At 41.3% G+C, this 17,090-nt stretch overlaps 1 protein-coding gene across 6 annotated transcripts in view; it reads left to right on the top strand.

Moving 5' to 3' along the window:
• The window catches only part of TMC5 (transmembrane channel like 5), a 71,562-nt gene that overhangs the window by 8,669 nt on the left and 45,803 nt on the right, over nucleotides 1-17,090 (top strand). For 5 of the 6 annotated variants that reach the window (XM_045993715.1, XM_045993714.1, XM_045993710.1 and 2 more), the window contains exons 2-3: nucleotides 14,345-15,211; nucleotides 16,679-16,851. In XM_045993715.1, coding sequence (XP_045849671.1) covers nucleotides 14,424-15,211; nucleotides 16,679-16,851 — 961 coding nt within the window. In that variant the 5' untranslated portion in view covers nucleotides 14,345-14,423. Of the gene's footprint in view, nucleotides 1-3,380; nucleotides 3,465-14,344; nucleotides 15,212-16,678; nucleotides 16,852-17,090 lie in introns of those variants that run through there. The other variant, XM_045993712.1, reaches the window with a different exon arrangement.

Raw genomic sequence — 17,090 nt, 5'->3', positions numbered from 1 at the left:
ACATTTGTCAGTTCTGTCATCCCAAGTATCCCAAATTATTTAAAAACGATATTAGTCATCTTAATTTGATTATAGAGGGCACTTGTGACCTTCACGGTAACCGCAGTACAATAGACCATTCTCTGGGTGGATTTTTGCCATGTCTAGGTGACGCCCCTCATGAGTTTAAAGTTCATGTTCATTTTCCAGCCTCTGACTCTTTCTCACATATTCAGCAAGCTAAAAATCTTACATTCTTTTAAAATATATATATATTTTTAAGATTTTATTTACTTATTTGACAAAGAGAGTGACATAGTGAGAGAGGAAACACAAACGGGGGAGTGGGAGAAGGAGAAGCAGACTTCCCGCTGAGCAGGGAGCCTGATGTGGAGCTCAATCCCAGGACCCTGGGATCATGACCTGAGCCAAAGGCAGATGCTTAAGGACTGAGCCACCCAGGCGCCCCTAAAAATATATTTTTAAAAATTTATTTTTGAGGCAGGGAAGGGGAAGAGGCAGAGGAAGAAGAAGAGAGAATCTTGAGCATATTCCATGCCCACTGTGGAGCCTGACATAGAGGGGGCCCCAGTCCCACGCTGCAAGATTATGACCTGAGCTGAAACCAAGAGTCTGGCACATAACTAACTGAGCCACCCAAGTGTCCCTCTACTTGCATTCATAAAATATAATTACCTTTCTTTGGAAGTTAAGCAAATGTCTTAAAAATTAAGTAAATTATTTTATGAAGGGGAAATACAAATAAAGAACAGGAATATATATCTGTTTAGCTCTATTTATATTTTTCCCTCCTATTCATAGTTTTGGTACTGGTCTTTTGCAAACACAGACCTTGTTTTGTGAAGGATCCAAACAGTATAGTTGTTTTTTGTTTGTTTGTTTTTTTCCCCAAACATATGGTTACGACTACACCTGGGTCAATGGTGGATACAGTCTCTGAGAGGACCTGTGGAGCATGAACTAATGCTTAGTTACTGGAGGGCTTTATGAAATGGGTGATTGAAGGTTTTGCCCTCACACGGTTGTAAGATACTATTTAAATTGCCTTTATTTCCTTGTTCTAAACTTTACACACTGCAGATAAAAGATTCTAAAGCATTTGTTTGTCGTGGTGTGGGTGGTGACAGCCAAAGTCATTATTAAGTTAACATGGTAACAAAGAACATAAACAAAATCTAGGTTTCTGCTGAAATGTGGGTTTGCTTAGCATAGCTTCCTGCCCTGGTAACTGCTCAGGGATGGGCGGTGGCCTTCACTTCTTGTGTTGGAATTGTCTTTGCAAGGTCAGGTGCCTGAGAATGAAATGGAGGCTTCCAGAACTGCGATTATGAAAGCTTGCTTGAAATGAGAGGCCTGGGAATGGACCATTTCTTCTTTTAAAATCCTTTTCTCTTCCCTTTCAGGAATTCTTAAAATTACAGACTGTTATTTTGTGTGCATGTGTTGGGGGAAGGGGATGCGATGCAATTATATTATTGTGTAATATCTGTTGTATCCCAGGATTTAGTCTTCTGTGTTCCACCTTCATGATATTTGCCCCTTTTCTTACCATGAATACTAATATTTACTATTTTTTTAACCTAACAGATTTATTTTAAAAGGAAGCTTATGTCATTATTGTAAATGGAAAACTTATGTTGCTTGCTTGTAAATATAGGTGACTAAATATTTATATATAAACATACATACAAGGAAATCCAAACCATATTGTTCAATCCTAGCTGGATTATGCTGAGTGAAAGCAGTCAGTCTCAAAGGGCTACATTTTGTGTGGTTCCATTCATTCAACATTTTGGAGAAATGCAAAGCTAGAGTCGCAGAGAATAGATCAGTGGTGGGCAGAGGGTGGTAGGAGGAGTTGATCACAGAGGGATGGCACAAGGGAGTTTTGGGGTGATGGAGCTGGTCTGTATCCGAATGGTGGTGGTGGTATGCATGTGTTCAAGTGTGTAGAACTAGACACCAAAGATATTTTTTATATGCTAATTTCAAAAATAAATTCTAGTCGAAAGTTGTGGCCTCATGAAGGTTCTGAGCTTGGAGCTTTGCTCTGTCTTTGTTGAAAAAGAGACAATGGCAAATTCAGAGAAGTGTTAAAGACTAACACCAATGGAGACTTTACTTCGTTGTTAGTTAGAAATATTGAATGGGAATTAAGAAAGAAGAAATGATCGCCAGAAGATTCCTTACTATCAAAAAAAAAAAAAAAAAAAAAAGATTCCTTAGTATTTTCCACAAGGGAAATGATCCTTTCAAAAATCCCTGAACTGATTCCAAACCCTCAGTTTATTTTTTTTTAAGATTTTATTTATTTATTTGACAGAGAGAGAGAGATCACAAGCAGGCAGAGAGGCAGGCAGAGAGAGAGGGGGAAGCAGGTTCCCTGCTGAGTAGAGAGCCCCACGTGGGGCTCGATCCCAGGACCCTGAGATCATGACCTGAGCTGAAGGCAGAGGCTTAACCCTCTGAGCCACCCAGGTGCCCCCAAACCCTCAGTTTATAAATGGGATATGTTTGTGCCAAAAATTGGACACAGGCATGAGAAATGCTATCTCTGTGAACCCTCCCACCAGCCCCCTTACCCAGAGTAGTCCAGTTGATCCCAGTGTAGGTTTGTTTTGCCTTTCATTGGTTGAGATGTCCTCATCATGATGGACCCCAGGTGATGGATGAGATGAAGGAGAACTTTGTAGGACAACCTTCATTTGTTCCTGCAACAAATATTAATTGAGAGCTCTTGCAGGCCAGGCATGGTGCTAGATGCTGGGCATATGAAGAGCAAAATAGTGTAACTTCTGCCATCGCAGAGCGTTCAGTCTAGTGGAGGACAAGTATTGAACAATACAAGCACAGAAACTAATATATAATTACAAACTGGTAAGTCCTATGGGCAAAAGGACAGGATGCTATGATAGAGGCTCAAGGGGAACTATTTGCATGTCCAGGAATAAAGGAGACTGCTCTGCAAAGCAGCATTTAAGGTGATACCTTAAGGATGAAGGGTTAGCCTGGCCAAGAGTGAAGGGACAAGCACTCTAGGCAGAAGGAATCGCATGTTCAAAGGACATGACCCAGGAAAACGGGCCAGTGTGTCTAATGCAGGGCATGGTGAACTACATCCCTGGGTTCAGATGTGGCCTGTGAACGAAGCATGGTTTTTATATTTTAAAATTGTTGGCAAAACCCAAAACAATAGTTCATGGCATAGAAAAATTATATGGCATTCAAATCTTGGTGTCCATAAATTGGAACACAGACAGACCTCTTCAACTATATATTGTCTAGGGCTGCTTTTGTGCTAGCCATTGTGTGAGTCATTGCTACAGAGTTCATATTGTTCCACAAAGCTTAAAATAGTTCCTGTCTGATTCTTTACCGAAAAATTGTGTTAACCCCTGACTTAGAGGATGAAGAACAAGGGGAGAGGTAGGAGGAGCCAGCTCATGGATACTTTTCACACCATAGTAAAGTCTTTGTTTATTATTTATTTATTTTTATTTATTTAACTATTTTTTGAGGGTGTGCCTGTATGGCTCAGTCAGTTAAGCATTAGCCTCTGGCTCAGGTTGTGACACCAAGGTCCTGGGATGGACTCCTGTATCAGGATCCTTGATCAGCAGGGAACCTGTTACTCCCTCTCCCTCTGCCACTCCCCCTGCTCCTACTGTCTTTCTCTCAAAAACAGGGGGAGTGGCAGAGGGAAAGGAGAGGGAGAAGGAGAGGGAAAGAGTCTCAAGCAGGTTCCACACCGAGTGTGGAGTCCTCTGCCGGCCAACCCTGAGATCCTGACCTGAGACAAAACCAAGAGTTAGACACGCAAACCAACTGAGCCACCCAGGTGACCCTATTTATTATTATTATTATTATTACTTTTTGTTGTTATTGTTAAGGTTTTATTTATTTAAGAAATCTCTGCTCCCAACGTGAGGCTTGAAATCATGACCCTGAGATGAGGTGTTGCATGTTCTTCCAACTGAGCCAGCCAGGCACCCCACAGTAGTAAGGAGATTAGATGTTATTCTTGATTCTGTGGAAAGCCATTGAGCAGGGTTGGGATGGAGGTGGGGAGTTACTGAGTCTCTCTCTCTCTCTCTGTTTTTTAACTTTGGCATAGGACTGGTTTTTCCAGAGCCCCCAGGAGACACATTCCTCTGGATAAGAGAATCCTCTTAGGCTCGTATCTGTACACCCAAGTTTTGCTTCTCCTTTGCTCTTTGCCATCCTGGTAGGGGAGGTAGGCTACAAGTGTCCCATTTGTCAGTTGTTTCTTCAAGCTCAGGTGGGGCTGGAAATGTGTTCAGGGCTATTGGTTTTTCAATTTACTTTCATTGGCGGGATGAATGCTATGCTCAGCATTTCAATGAGGGTTTTATTGTGTTTATTTTGAGGCTTAAGTAAATGACACAGTTCAAAAACAATATGCTTTGATTGTAGCTAATTTTGATTCATTTGAAAGCTTCTGTAGTTTATTTGGGAACTGAGGAAAAGAGCCTTCATGTGCTCAGCTTATTCTAGCATTTTCTCTTCCATTTCCCCCACAGACACAGTGCTTTAGTGTTTTGCTGTTTTTAGAAAATGGGTTTTCACTTTGAAATGACTGTGTTTTCGGAAAACTCTTGCTTCCTTTCTCTTATATTGTGATAAAATACATATGATATTAAGTTTATCTTCTTAATCATTTTTAAGTATACAATTCAGTACTGTTACATACTATTCACATTGTTATGCAAACCATCTCTAAAACTTTCTCATCTTGCCAAACTGAAACTATGTATCCATCAAACAACAAATAACAATTCCCCATTTCCTTCTCCTCCCAGACCCTGGCAACCATTATTCTGCTGCTTATTTCCATTTCTGTGAATTTGACTACTCTAGGTAACTCATATAACCAGAGTCATACGTGTTTGTATTTTTGTGCCTGGCTTGTTTTACTTACCATAATGTCCTCAGAGTCCATCTATGTTATAGCAGGTATCAGAATTTCCTTGCTTTTTAAGGCTGAATAATATTTCAATGCGTGGATACATTTTTTTTTATCCCTTCATCCATTGATGGACACAGGTTGCTTCCACCTTTTCACTTTTGTGAATAATGCTGCTATGAAAATGTGTGTGTGTGTATACATATTTTTTGAGATGCTGTTTTTAATTCTTGATGTATGTCGAGTAGTGAAACTGCTGGATCAGATGGTAATTCTATTTTTAATGCTTAATTTTTTAAAGAAGATTTATTTATTTATTTATTTTAGAGAGAAAGAGAGAGATCAAGCAAGCAGTGGGAAGGGGCAGAAGGAGAGGGAGAAAGAGTTCCATAAGCCCAGAGCCCAGTGCAGGGCTTGATCTCATGACATTGATACCTGAACTAAAAACCAAGAGCCAATTGCTTAACCAGCTGAGACACCCAGGTACCCATGTATTTTTAATTTTTTTTTAAAGATTTTATTTATTTATCTGACAGACTAGAGATCACAAGTAGGCAGAGAGGCAGGAAGAGAGAGAGGAGGAAGCAGTTCCCGCTGAGCAGAGAGCCCGATGTGGGGCTCGATCCCAGGACCCTGGGATCATGACCTGAGCCGAAGACAGAGGCTTTATCCCACTGAGCCACCCAGGTGCCCCTATTTTTAATTTTTTAAGGAACTGCCCTTTGTCTTCTATAATGGCTGTATCATTTTACTTTCCCACTAGCAAAGCTCAGGGATTCCATTCTCCACATCCTCATCAACACTTGTTTTCTGTTTTTCCTGATAGTGACCATCCTAACAGAAAAGATGTGGCATCCCATTGTGGTTTTGATTTTCATTTCTCCTATGACTGATGATGTTGAGCATTTTTTCATGTGCTTTTTGGCTATTTGTAAATCTTTTTTGGGGAAATGTCTATTCAAGTTCATTGCCTTTTTTAAAAATCTGGTTCTTTGTTTTGTTGGATTTTTTTATTGTTGTTGAATTGTGGTAGTTCTTTATATAGTCTGGATATTAACCCTTATCAGATATATGATTTGTAAGCTATTTTCTCCCATTCCATGGATGCCTTTTCACTATTTGGATTGTGTCTTTTCATGCCCAGAAGGTTTTCATTTTGATGTAGGCCAGTTGATCTATTTTTATTTTTGTTGCCTGGATTTTAATGTCATACCCAAGTCCAATGGTGTGAAGATTTTCTGCTGTGTTTTCTTCTAAGAGTCTTATAGTCTTGGGTCCTATCTTTAGTTCATGATCCATTTTGAGCCAATTTTTGTATGGTATAAGGTAAGAGTCCAATTTCATTCTTTTGTATATGACTCTCCAGTTTCTCAAACACCATTTATTGAAAAGACTGTCCTTTCCTCATTGAATGATTTTGGTACCCTTGGCAGATATCATTTGATCTTATATGCAAGGGTTTATTTCTGGGCTTTCTATTCTATTCCAATGGTCTGTGTTTCTGTCTTTAAAATAATTATTTATTTATTTAGCGGGGGAAGGGGCAGAGGGCAAGGGAGAGAGAGAATCTTAAGCAGATTGCATGCTGAGCACAGAGCCTGATATGGGGCCTGATCGCAGGACCCTAAGATCATGACTTGAGACAAAATCAAGAGTCAGACACTTAACCAACTGAGCCACACAAGAGCCCTTATGTGTCTGTCTTTATGCCAATGCTTGCCTCCTTTTATTCAGCTTTTTTTACTCTTTTCCTTTCTGTAAAGAAGGCTTCTTTTCACCTGAAGCAGAGTTGTGTTGTTTTTATTTTCTGTCTTTAATAGGGGGAAAAATGTGATCCTGTTTCCCTTTCTGCTTGAGCCGTCTTCATTAATTGTTCTAAATATGTAATTAAATAAGTAAATTAAAAAGCAAAAAATCCATATGTGTAGGAGATGGTTCAGTGTAGTGGTTAAGAAACTTATATTCATATCCTTGTCCCTACTTACTATCTGTGAGAACACATAGAAGTTACCAGGTGTTTCTGAGCCTCAATTTGTCATCTGTAAGATGGGAGCATGGAGAGTCTTTGTGCTGAATCAAGTGAAAACAAAGCAAGAGTGTGCGTGTACATCATTCTGCTCACTTCCTGGCTCAGAATAATAGTACGAATTATTACATCTCAGAAGTACACATTTTCTTACTTTGTCCACTTCACTTCTTCATTTAGCTTTCCCTTTCACCCAAAATGTTCTCTCCTATCTCTTTTATGACAAAGTCTCCTTTTTGTTCTGCATCCTTTTTTTAAAAAAAACTATTTTACTTATTTATTTGAGAGAGAGAGCAAAAGAGAGGACGATTGGGGGGTAGGGAGAGGGAGAAGCAGACGCCCTACTAAGCAGGGAGCCTCATGCAGGGCTCCATCCCAGGACCCCGGGATCATGATCTGAGCTGAAGACAGATGCTTAACCTATTGAGCCCCACAAGAGCCCCTAGATCTTCCTACATTAATAACAGTTTAACTCGGCTGTTCTGAAACACAGGGGTGGGGTGGTGGGACAGTGATTTTGTCCCCAGCAGACATTGGGCAATGCCTGGGACATTTCTGGTTGTCACACCTTGGGGGAGGAGCTACTGGCACCTCGTGGGTAGAGGCCAGGGGGGCTGCTGGACCTCCAATCATGCACAGCTTCCCAACAACAAAGAATTCTCTGACCTCAAATGGGAACAGTGCTGGGATTGAGAAAACCTAGTTTAATGGAGGCTAATCCTGCCATTCTTGTTTTTCTATATTAGCATCTTGCACCTGACTTTTTGCAAGCTGCATATAGGACTGCCTGGGAATAATCCAATGAAAAGGAAGAAAGAGCAGTTTGGGGGAGCATTCCTGGTTGTGCTTCTGAAATGACAATGTGCCAGTGAAAAGGCTATTGGAAATTAATGCAGCTACTTTGGGACCATCTCCAGTAACATTGAAAACATTGAAGCCAAACAGATGGTGGCTCTTTGGAACCAGTTATGAATTTCTACAGGATTACTTCAGTGACTGTGACCATCAGTCTTAATATGCCTGTATCTTACATCATTTACATTTATTGGAATGTAGCTAGCAGAGGCAACATTGATTTCACTAGGTTGAGAGGTTTACCCTGTCACTTGTTGGCATGACAGACTTCACCTCTTTATATATATTTTTTAAGGATTTTAGTTATTTGAGAGAGAGAGTGTGCCCAAGCATGAGCTGGAGGTAGGGGAGGGGCAGACGGAGAAGCAGACTCCCCACCAAGCAGGAAGCCAACGGAGGGGCTCGATCCCGGGTCCCCAGGATCATGACTCGAGCCAAAGGCAGACACTTAACTGACTGAGCCACCTAGGTGCCTCCAAAGTTCACCTCTTTAAAAGACAAAATGAGGGACGCCTGGGTGGCTCAGTCGGTTAAAAGACAAAATGTGCGGCTGAAATTAGAATTTGTGGTGGTGATGGTATGAGGTGATGTTCTGCATTTGGTGCTGTTTTCAAGGCCATTGGCTGCTCTTTGCTTTTCTTTCAGGTAATAACTGGCCTCAGTTAACTGCATGTGGTTCACATCTGCATGGTCATGATTCTAGCCTGGCCCTGCGGCAGGAGATGGACAAAGGAGATTAGAGAGAGGAACCATACATAGTCAGCTACCTTCTGCTGCTATGGGAAGATCTCAAGCATTCTTTATGACAGTTCCATGATATTCCACAGTGCAGATCTGCTGCACTGCTTTGGCCCATCCCCTGTTCATGGTTTCTGGATTGTTTCCAGTTTTCTGTCATCACACACAAAACTTGACCCGACAACCCTAATGCCTCCATGTCCTTATGATTTGTGAGGTCGCTTTGGTGATGCAGAACCGAGCTCATAGGTGGCATGCCTTGGCTTATGTTGTCTTAAGTCTGGGAAGGCTAAGAGGTAGGTGACATTCAGATAAGTAGCCAGATTGAGACCTCATCAAGACTGTAGGATGTAATTAATCCCCTGAACACTCCTGGGCTAGCCGAATGACAAATGCAGGATTGTTAGGATCACCCATTCAAACCAGGAGCCTTGCAAGATCAAACAAGGAGTCTACAATGAGCAGATTTAGAAGGCATATAATTGCTTGGGAATGTGATTGAAAACCACTGAAACTGTGAGGTGGGAAACCCTAAGTGGGATTCAAGGATGAGATGGATGTCAATGGGATGTCAAAAGGAGGACTCAGAATAGATAGCTCAGTAGCCCTTATAAGGAAGGTAGTAGAGCAATACAGTTTGGAGGGGTGTGTGTGTGTATACATATATATGTAGATAGATAGATAGATATAGTATCCGCTTTGTGCTTTTCCAGGGCACAAAGCAGAAGTATTCTTTTGAAAGGGCAAGATATTTGTTTCCCTAAGAGTTAATAGGAAGCTATGAGTAGGGTTCTTGGAAGGTCACTCCTTCTACATTTGGCAATCAATACAAGACTATTTTCTTGTGGTTATTTCCTCCTCCCTCCTTTTTTCCAGTCCTTTTCTGTGGGTTTAGCTCTTTGTTTATTTAGGAATTTGTCCCAGTGTGGGTGGTAGTGGTTAGAGCACCATTTTTCTCTGGACTGTGATAAAGAAGTAGAATATATAAGCTCCTGGCAGATGTTATCAGTGGAACAGAGAACTATACCAACAAACTTGGAACTAATTGTTGACTGATTGCATATAAAATCTTTCTCTGTCTCTTATATGAGTATACAATATATTGTTTAACTAATAAAATTTATTTCTTTTTTAAAAAATTTATATTTTTTAAAAAAAGATTTTATTTATTTGACAGAGATCACAAGTAGGCAGATAGCAGGCTTCCCGCTGAGCAGAGAGCCTGATGTGGGGCTCAATCCTAGGACCCTGGGATCATGACCCGAGCCCAAGGTAGAGTCTTAACCCATTGAGCCACCCAGGCACCCCATAAAATTTATTTCTTGCTCATGAGAAGCTATCATGCATTGGTAGGGGTGGACTGTGTTTTATATAGTCAGGCAGGAACTCAGGCTCATGAATGGGTCCCCATCTGAAATGACACTCACTGCCGTCAGGAAGATTAATAGAGCTAGAAGGTTGTATCTTGGCTCTTAAATGCTTTGGCTTGGAAGTGACTTTGTCATTTAGACTCACAAGCCATGGGCCAGAAATAGCCATATCCTGCTGCCTTTCTTTTTTTTCTTTTTTTTTTTTTTTAATATTTTATTTATTTATTTGACAGAGAGAGAGGTCACAAGTAGGCAGAGAGGCAGGCAGAGAGAGAGAGGGAGAAACAGGCTCCCCACTGAGCAGAGAGCCCAACGCGGGGCTCGATCCCAGGACCCTGAGATCATGACCTGAGCCGAAGGCAGAGGCTTAAACCACTGAGCCACCCAGGCGCCCCTATCCTGCTGCCTTTCTGCATGGGGGCTGCTGATCTCACAGAGACCTGGAGGTGGCCCCAGTGTCTCCTCCCCCTCTACCCCTGCAGCTGAGTCTGGATTTGCTAGAGCTTCTGAGCTTTTTGCTGGTGACCCTGAACCCTGGCTTTATTGTGTGGTTATCCCATCCCTTTGGAAACATTCTCATGATATATTCTTTTAAGAAAATCATCCTGAGAAGAAGTGTGGCCCTTTTGAAGAATTGGTGTACTTACTCCTTTCCAGAAGTAGTGAGTATCAGATAGACTTTCGTGTTTCCCTTTCAGTCCAGACTAATAAGAAGCTCACAGCAAAATTAAAACTCAGACTCACTACATCGATCTAGGAATTACGCAGAGTTGCTCCTCCCTCTACTTCATTATAAAACATTGTCTATTTTTAATTTTTTTTTTAAAAGATTTTACTTATTTGTCAGAGAGAGAGAGAGAGGGAGGGAAGGAGAGAGGCAGGTAGAGGAAGAAAGAGGCTCCCCACTGAGCAAGGAGCCCAATGCAGGACTTGATCCCAGGACCCTGGGATCATGACCCGATCCAAAGATAGCTGCTTAACTGACTGAGCCACACAGGTATCCAGAAACATTGTCTATTTTTTAATCATGTCCTGGTTGAGGTGACTTTTATTATCCACCCCAACTTCCCTCTCTTTTGGAACTTGTCAGGGTTTATATTACACATAAATACAAATAATGGTAAATAATAACTTCTTTTCAGTGAATGCTTCCTTGGTTCCAACTGCTTTATGTACCTTATCTCGTTAATTCTTTACAAAAGCCTTATGAGATATCATTGTCAGGATTGGATAGGCCAGGAAACAGACTCAGAGAGGTTAAGTGGCTTGCCCAGGTCCCCACAGCCTGCAGATGGAAACTAAGTCCAATTATACCTGATGCCAAGGGCTGGGCTCCTAACCGCTTTTATTTAATAGCACCACACAGATGATTAGATTCAGATAACATGTCCTGTCCTTACCTAGCTTTGCTTTCATCAATTCAGATTTTCTGTGATATACATATAAGAAAATTGGGAATGTTTATGAGCTGGAACAATTCTTTTTTTTTTTTTCATAGCCCCTTGGGGGAAATAGAGTGTTTTATGTTATGGCTTCTAGCTTAGGTCTTTTCCTTTTATTATTTTTTTTAAATTAAGGACAAATATATTTATAGAGATGTGTGCAATTTTCAAGTGTATTTGATGAATTTTCACACACATACATATACCACACACACACACACACATATACACACACAGATACCCATGTAACCGTCACCCAGATCAAAATATGGAACATTCCAGCACCCAGACGCCCCATCATGTCATTTCCCATCTGTTCCCTTCCTCAAGGTAATCACTATTCTGACTTCTAGCACCATTTGCTCATTTGCCTGTTCTCAACTTCAGGTAAATGTTATTGAGTCTGTACACTTCTGTATCTGGCTCTTGGAGTCATTGTTACATACATGATCTGTATCCATGTCTTTGCATGTAGCAGATGGTCAGTCTTTGTTACATCTGTGTAGTATTTCATTGTATGAATATGCTACTGTTTATTGACTTCTACTGTTGAAGGACATTAGGTTGTTTGCAATTTCTGGCATCTATGGAAAAAAAGCTTCTGTGAATGCTGTTCTTGCCTCTTGGTGGACGTACTCATTTCTCTTAGGTTGGTATTGTTGTATCAGGTTTCACTTTCTTGATTTTAGAAGGCATCAGTTAGCTTTTTAGATGTGATAGCTGGGGTTTTGGTAGGCCACAGAAATCCTAGATCATATATATGTTAATTTGTGGTCTTAAATATAAGCAAATAATTTGCATTATCACATAACATTTAGTCTTTGTGACACTCACAGTTTGTGTAGATGTTTCTGTGTGTGTGCGTGTGTGTGTATGCACGTATATGTGCATATGTGTAGATGTTTCTGTTTGCAAAACTGGATATATCCATCAGAATTCTTCTCTTTCATTAGCAAATGACAGAAACCCAACTTAAAACTAACATATATCGAAAGGGAATGTAATGATTCAGGTGTCCAGGGGTCAGCTGTCTTCAGGCATGGCTGGATTCAGGTGCTTGAACACTGTCGTCAGTATTTGATCTTTTTGGTTTATCTCGTGGCTCTTACCTCTTCCCCACTGACATCATTCTCAGACAGGCTTTCTTCACTGGTGACACTGACAGCTTCAGTCTTAAAACTTCCTAACCCAAAGTCCAGCCACAAAAGAGAGCGTCTCTCTTCCCAACATTTCTGACAAACTCCGTAATTGAATCTCACTGGTTCTGACTGGGTTCTGTACCCTGACCCAATCACTGTGGCCAGAAAGAAGAGAATTCTACTTGAGTCATATGTCCACATGTGGCCCATGTGGATTGAGAGGGGGAAGAGGTATTACTCAAGGGAAAGTGTTATCATAAAAGAGAGAAATGGATGCTGGGTAGGGACAAAATAATAAGCAATTGGCTTCCACTGTGTTGAAGAATCTGGAATTGAGTTGGCAAACGAACATTCTAAGACTACAGTTAATGGCAGAGGTTAATTCTTCAGCTCTGATTACTCAACAAAGAGTCTAACCCTTTTGGTTTGCATAGAGATAAACTTGTCAACATTGGCTAAACTTTAAAAATGGTCTACTTCTTGCTTTCAGTGACATCAACACTTTATCTAATCACACTGGCTTGAAACTGTGGAGATATTTTTGTCTTTTGATTTTCTTACATTTCACCCTTCCCATATCCAGTCAGTCCACAAATCCTGTTGGTTTTTCCTTTACATTTTCTCCCCTTCTTTTTTTCTTCTCTGTTTCTGTGGATACTATACCAGCATTTCTAGGTTCACCTTCCATCACCATGGCAACCTAGTGACATGAGAGTGCTTCTTTCCCAGTTAATCCAGTCAAGGCCCTGGAGGACTAGTCTGGGTTATGTGCCCACTCCTGAACCAAACCCTGTGGCCAGGGGCATGGTGGTCACTGATTGACTAGGCCTGCGTCATGTGACCGTTCCTGAAGTGAGGAATGGGGAGGGGCAGATGCCCCCATGAAAATCAAGGCATTGAAGCCAAAAGAAGGGAAAATGACTAATAAACTAGTAAAAGCAACATATATCCAGTGTACTTCGAAATTTAAATCCAGCTATTTCTGATTTGGGAAGTATACAATGTCTATAGATTAGAGCTCAAAGAACTCACAAAATCATATTTACAAACTGGAAGGGGTGGTGGAATTGTCTTCTTACCCAATTCCTCACTTACCAGTTACCCAGTTACCAGTAACTGTTCTTCCTTTGTGCATTCATATTTATGCTTTAATCAATCCTACAATCACAAGTGCATTCAAAGTGTTTAAAAAGTCCTTGTTTCTTCCAGTCTTTTGGTTTATTGTTTTGCTCCGCCTACAACCAAAGGAATATAGTGATTCTAAGATCTAAGTTTAGCCACATGTATCAGAGACCCCTCAAAACAGTAGTTTATGTAAGATAAAGTTTCTTTTTCTTTTCCTTTCCTTTCCTTTTCTTCTTCTTTTTCTTTTCTTTCTTTCTTTCTTTTTTTTTTTTTTTTTTTTTTTTTTACATAAAGCCCAAGCTGATATGCTGGCACTGATCTGTGATGTCATCAGCAACCAGGCTTCTTCCATCTGTTGTGCTATGATCCCTAGGGTGGGTTCCGCTTTTGTGTCTGTGACCCAAGATGCCACACTATCATTTTCACATTCTAGCCCACAGGAGGTAGATAAGAAGACCGAGAAAAGGAGAATTGCCCCCTTGTCGTAAACAGCACAAACCTGGTAGTTATATTTATTGCTTCTGCTCCTGTCCCATTGTCCACTCTTCTGGACACATCTTGTGTCATATCTGTCACATCTTGGTACATAAGAGACTAGGAAACATGGTCCTGATTCTGGGCAGCTGTGTACTCAACTGTGAAAGAAAGGAGGATAGTGGAAGATAACCAGCGATCTTGGCAGGGAAGAAAAAAAAATTGAACTTTTACTTCCTTTTGCTTTTCAGATTAAAAAAAGAAAAAGATCCCTGAGTAACTCAAATGCAAGAACATTTTAACACTCCAGGGTGAGGAATCTGTGCCAATATGTCTGCCTACTACAGTAATAAAGGGTATGAGGAAGATCCAGATTACCCTGACTATTCACGATCTCGGAACCGTGCATGGGGACATTTGAAAACTCAGGATTATCCAGATTCTTCATATGCTCCGAACAACTCAGGATACCCTAGCACCAGAAGCAACCCGTACTCTGCAGACTACAGAACAAGTCTAGACTATCCTGAGTCTCTAGTAGAACCAGATTATCCAGGATCTCAGAGTAATCCAGACCAGTCTGGCACCAGAAGCAATCCATTCTCTGCTGGCTCCAGAAGAAGTTCAGATTATCACACATCTTTGTCAGAGCCAGATTATATTGGATCTTGGAGAAAACCATACCATCCAGGCTCATCCAGAGAGCCAGACTACTCTGAATCCCAGCAGAATTCTGACTTTGCAGGTTCCAGAAGGAGTGGAAACTCTGCAGGCTCCAGAACAAATCCCGATTATCTTGACTCTTTTGGAGAACCAGACTACCCTGGAGCTCAGGGAAACTCTAACCATTCTGGCTTCAGAGCAAATCCCAACCATCTCAGTTCCAGAAGGAATCCAGAATATGCTGGCTCCAGAATCAATCCATACATAGACACCCTGGAAGAGCCTGATTATCCAGGAGCCAAGAATCAACTTAACCCTCCAAACTTTTTTGGGGAACCAGACTATCCCAATGCTGAGTACTATCAGAACACTCCAGACTTTTGGGGGAAACCTGATTACCCAGTTGCTGAGGATCGTGGCTATGGCTCTCCTGAGACTTCAGAAATAACCAGAGAGTAAGTGCAAACATCTCCCTCCATTGGGGTGGGGGCTGAATGCTAGATCATCAAGCCAGTGGAACCTGATTGGTGTTGTTGGGGTTAGGGACATGTAAGATGGTTTCTGTGACCTGAAGTTGTAGGAAACTTTCATACCTATCTGTAGACCATACCTATCTGTAGGCCATGAACTTCAGCCTGAGTTTTTAAGCCCTTACCTGAACAGAATCTTTCATCATCTCTTGCTTGATATAAATTCAACAAAAGGTACTGGCTTATATTTGTCTTGAGGAATAAGGAAGGATATGAGATTTGGGTGTGCAGTAGGGTCAGATGTCTTCAGAATCTAAGTAGGAGGATTAACAGAACCAGATCAAAGTGGCCTCCTTGGTCTTATCCCCCACTGCCTGATTCATCATTTCAAGATCTACCTTTGATTCTCTCACTCCTTTGTTTCTGATCTTCCATGGTTCTCCATAACCTTTGGAAGAAAGGCCACACTGCTTTGCTTATGAAAATGGTTTTTTTTTTAATTTTTTAAAAAAGATTTTATTTATTTATTTGACAGAGATCACAAGTAGGCAGAGAGGCAGGCAGAGAGAGGGGGAAGCAGACTCTCTGCTGAGCAGAGAGCCCAATGCGGGTTTCAATCCCAGGACCCTGAGATCATGACCTGAACCAAAGGCAGAGGCTTAACCCACTGAGCCACCCAGGAGCCCCGTGAAAATGTTTGAGAAAGAAAATGCACTGGTCTAAAGTAAAGTGCTTCCAAAGACCTACGTGACTGACTTCCTCCCATCTCCTTTCTACCCCTATCCCCTCCCTACCTCTAGTACAGTGGTTCTTGACCTCGACTGAGCCTTAGAATCACCTGATTACCTGGGAAACCTTAAAAATAATACAGCTGCCTGGACCCAACTCTCAGAGCTTCTGATGCCATTGTCTGGGGGCAGAGACTGGGAATTGGCATGTACCTAAAACTGAGACCATTGCTCCAGGTTAATTGATTTTTGGAGTATTCCCTTTATATATTCAGCACTTCTATTTATGGGCTCACACCTTCATTTATGCTGTTCTTTGTCTTTGGGATGCTCTCCTCCTAAATCTTCATATATGAATTTATCCTTCAAATCCCATCTGTGATGTTTCTTTTCCATGTAGATTTCCCTCCAGACTGCCTGCCAGAATTCTTTTCTCTTCTGAACTCCTTGGGCCTGTCTCTAGGTACTCACCAGTTACTGCTTTATTATAATTGCTTAAATGTGTCTAAGAAGCTCTGCCAGACTGGACTGAGTTCCTTGAGGGTAGAGACCTGGTGTTTTTATCTTTGTGTTCTCACCGCCTAGACCTTGCCTAACACATAGTTGGCATTCAGTCAGTGTATGTGAAAGAAATGAATGGATCCATGGATGGATGAATGATTAATGGATGACTACCCTTACTATGCTCCTGGGTGAATCTTGATCCATTATTTTGGGATTTCAGGGTGCTCAGCAGAACATCTTCAATCCGGCCCTCATTTCGTCATAGGGGTGATGGCCCCTTGGGCATCCTTGGGAGAGAGAATGAAGATTACCCTGAAAGCATTGCAATGAAATCCATGGGGATGGCAAATCCATATGCCAGTTCTGTGCCAAGGGCTCCTGGTGATGGTTATGGTAAGCATTTGTTAAGATGAAGGTCATTTCCTGGGAAGGAAGTCATATTGGTGGGCTTTTAGGGGAGCAGTTATTTTAAAAAGTTATTTAAAAAAGGAAGAGAATTGGTTTATCCCTCCCCATTCAAACGTCCACCTTACAAAGTTTGAACATTGAGGGACTAGAAAGACAGCAGTATCATCACTTGTCAAAGTTGCCTGGTTAGGGATTATGAAAAAATGAGTGTGCATACGCTATGC

Source organism: Meles meles, chromosome 21 (assembly GCF_922984935.1).
Source record: "Meles meles chromosome 21, mMelMel3.1 paternal haplotype, whole genome shotgun sequence".
In the NCBI taxonomy this organism is placed as follows: domain Eukaryota; kingdom Metazoa; phylum Chordata; class Mammalia; order Carnivora; family Mustelidae; genus Meles; species Meles meles.
This window is presented reverse-complemented; position numbering and strand designations above follow the sequence as displayed.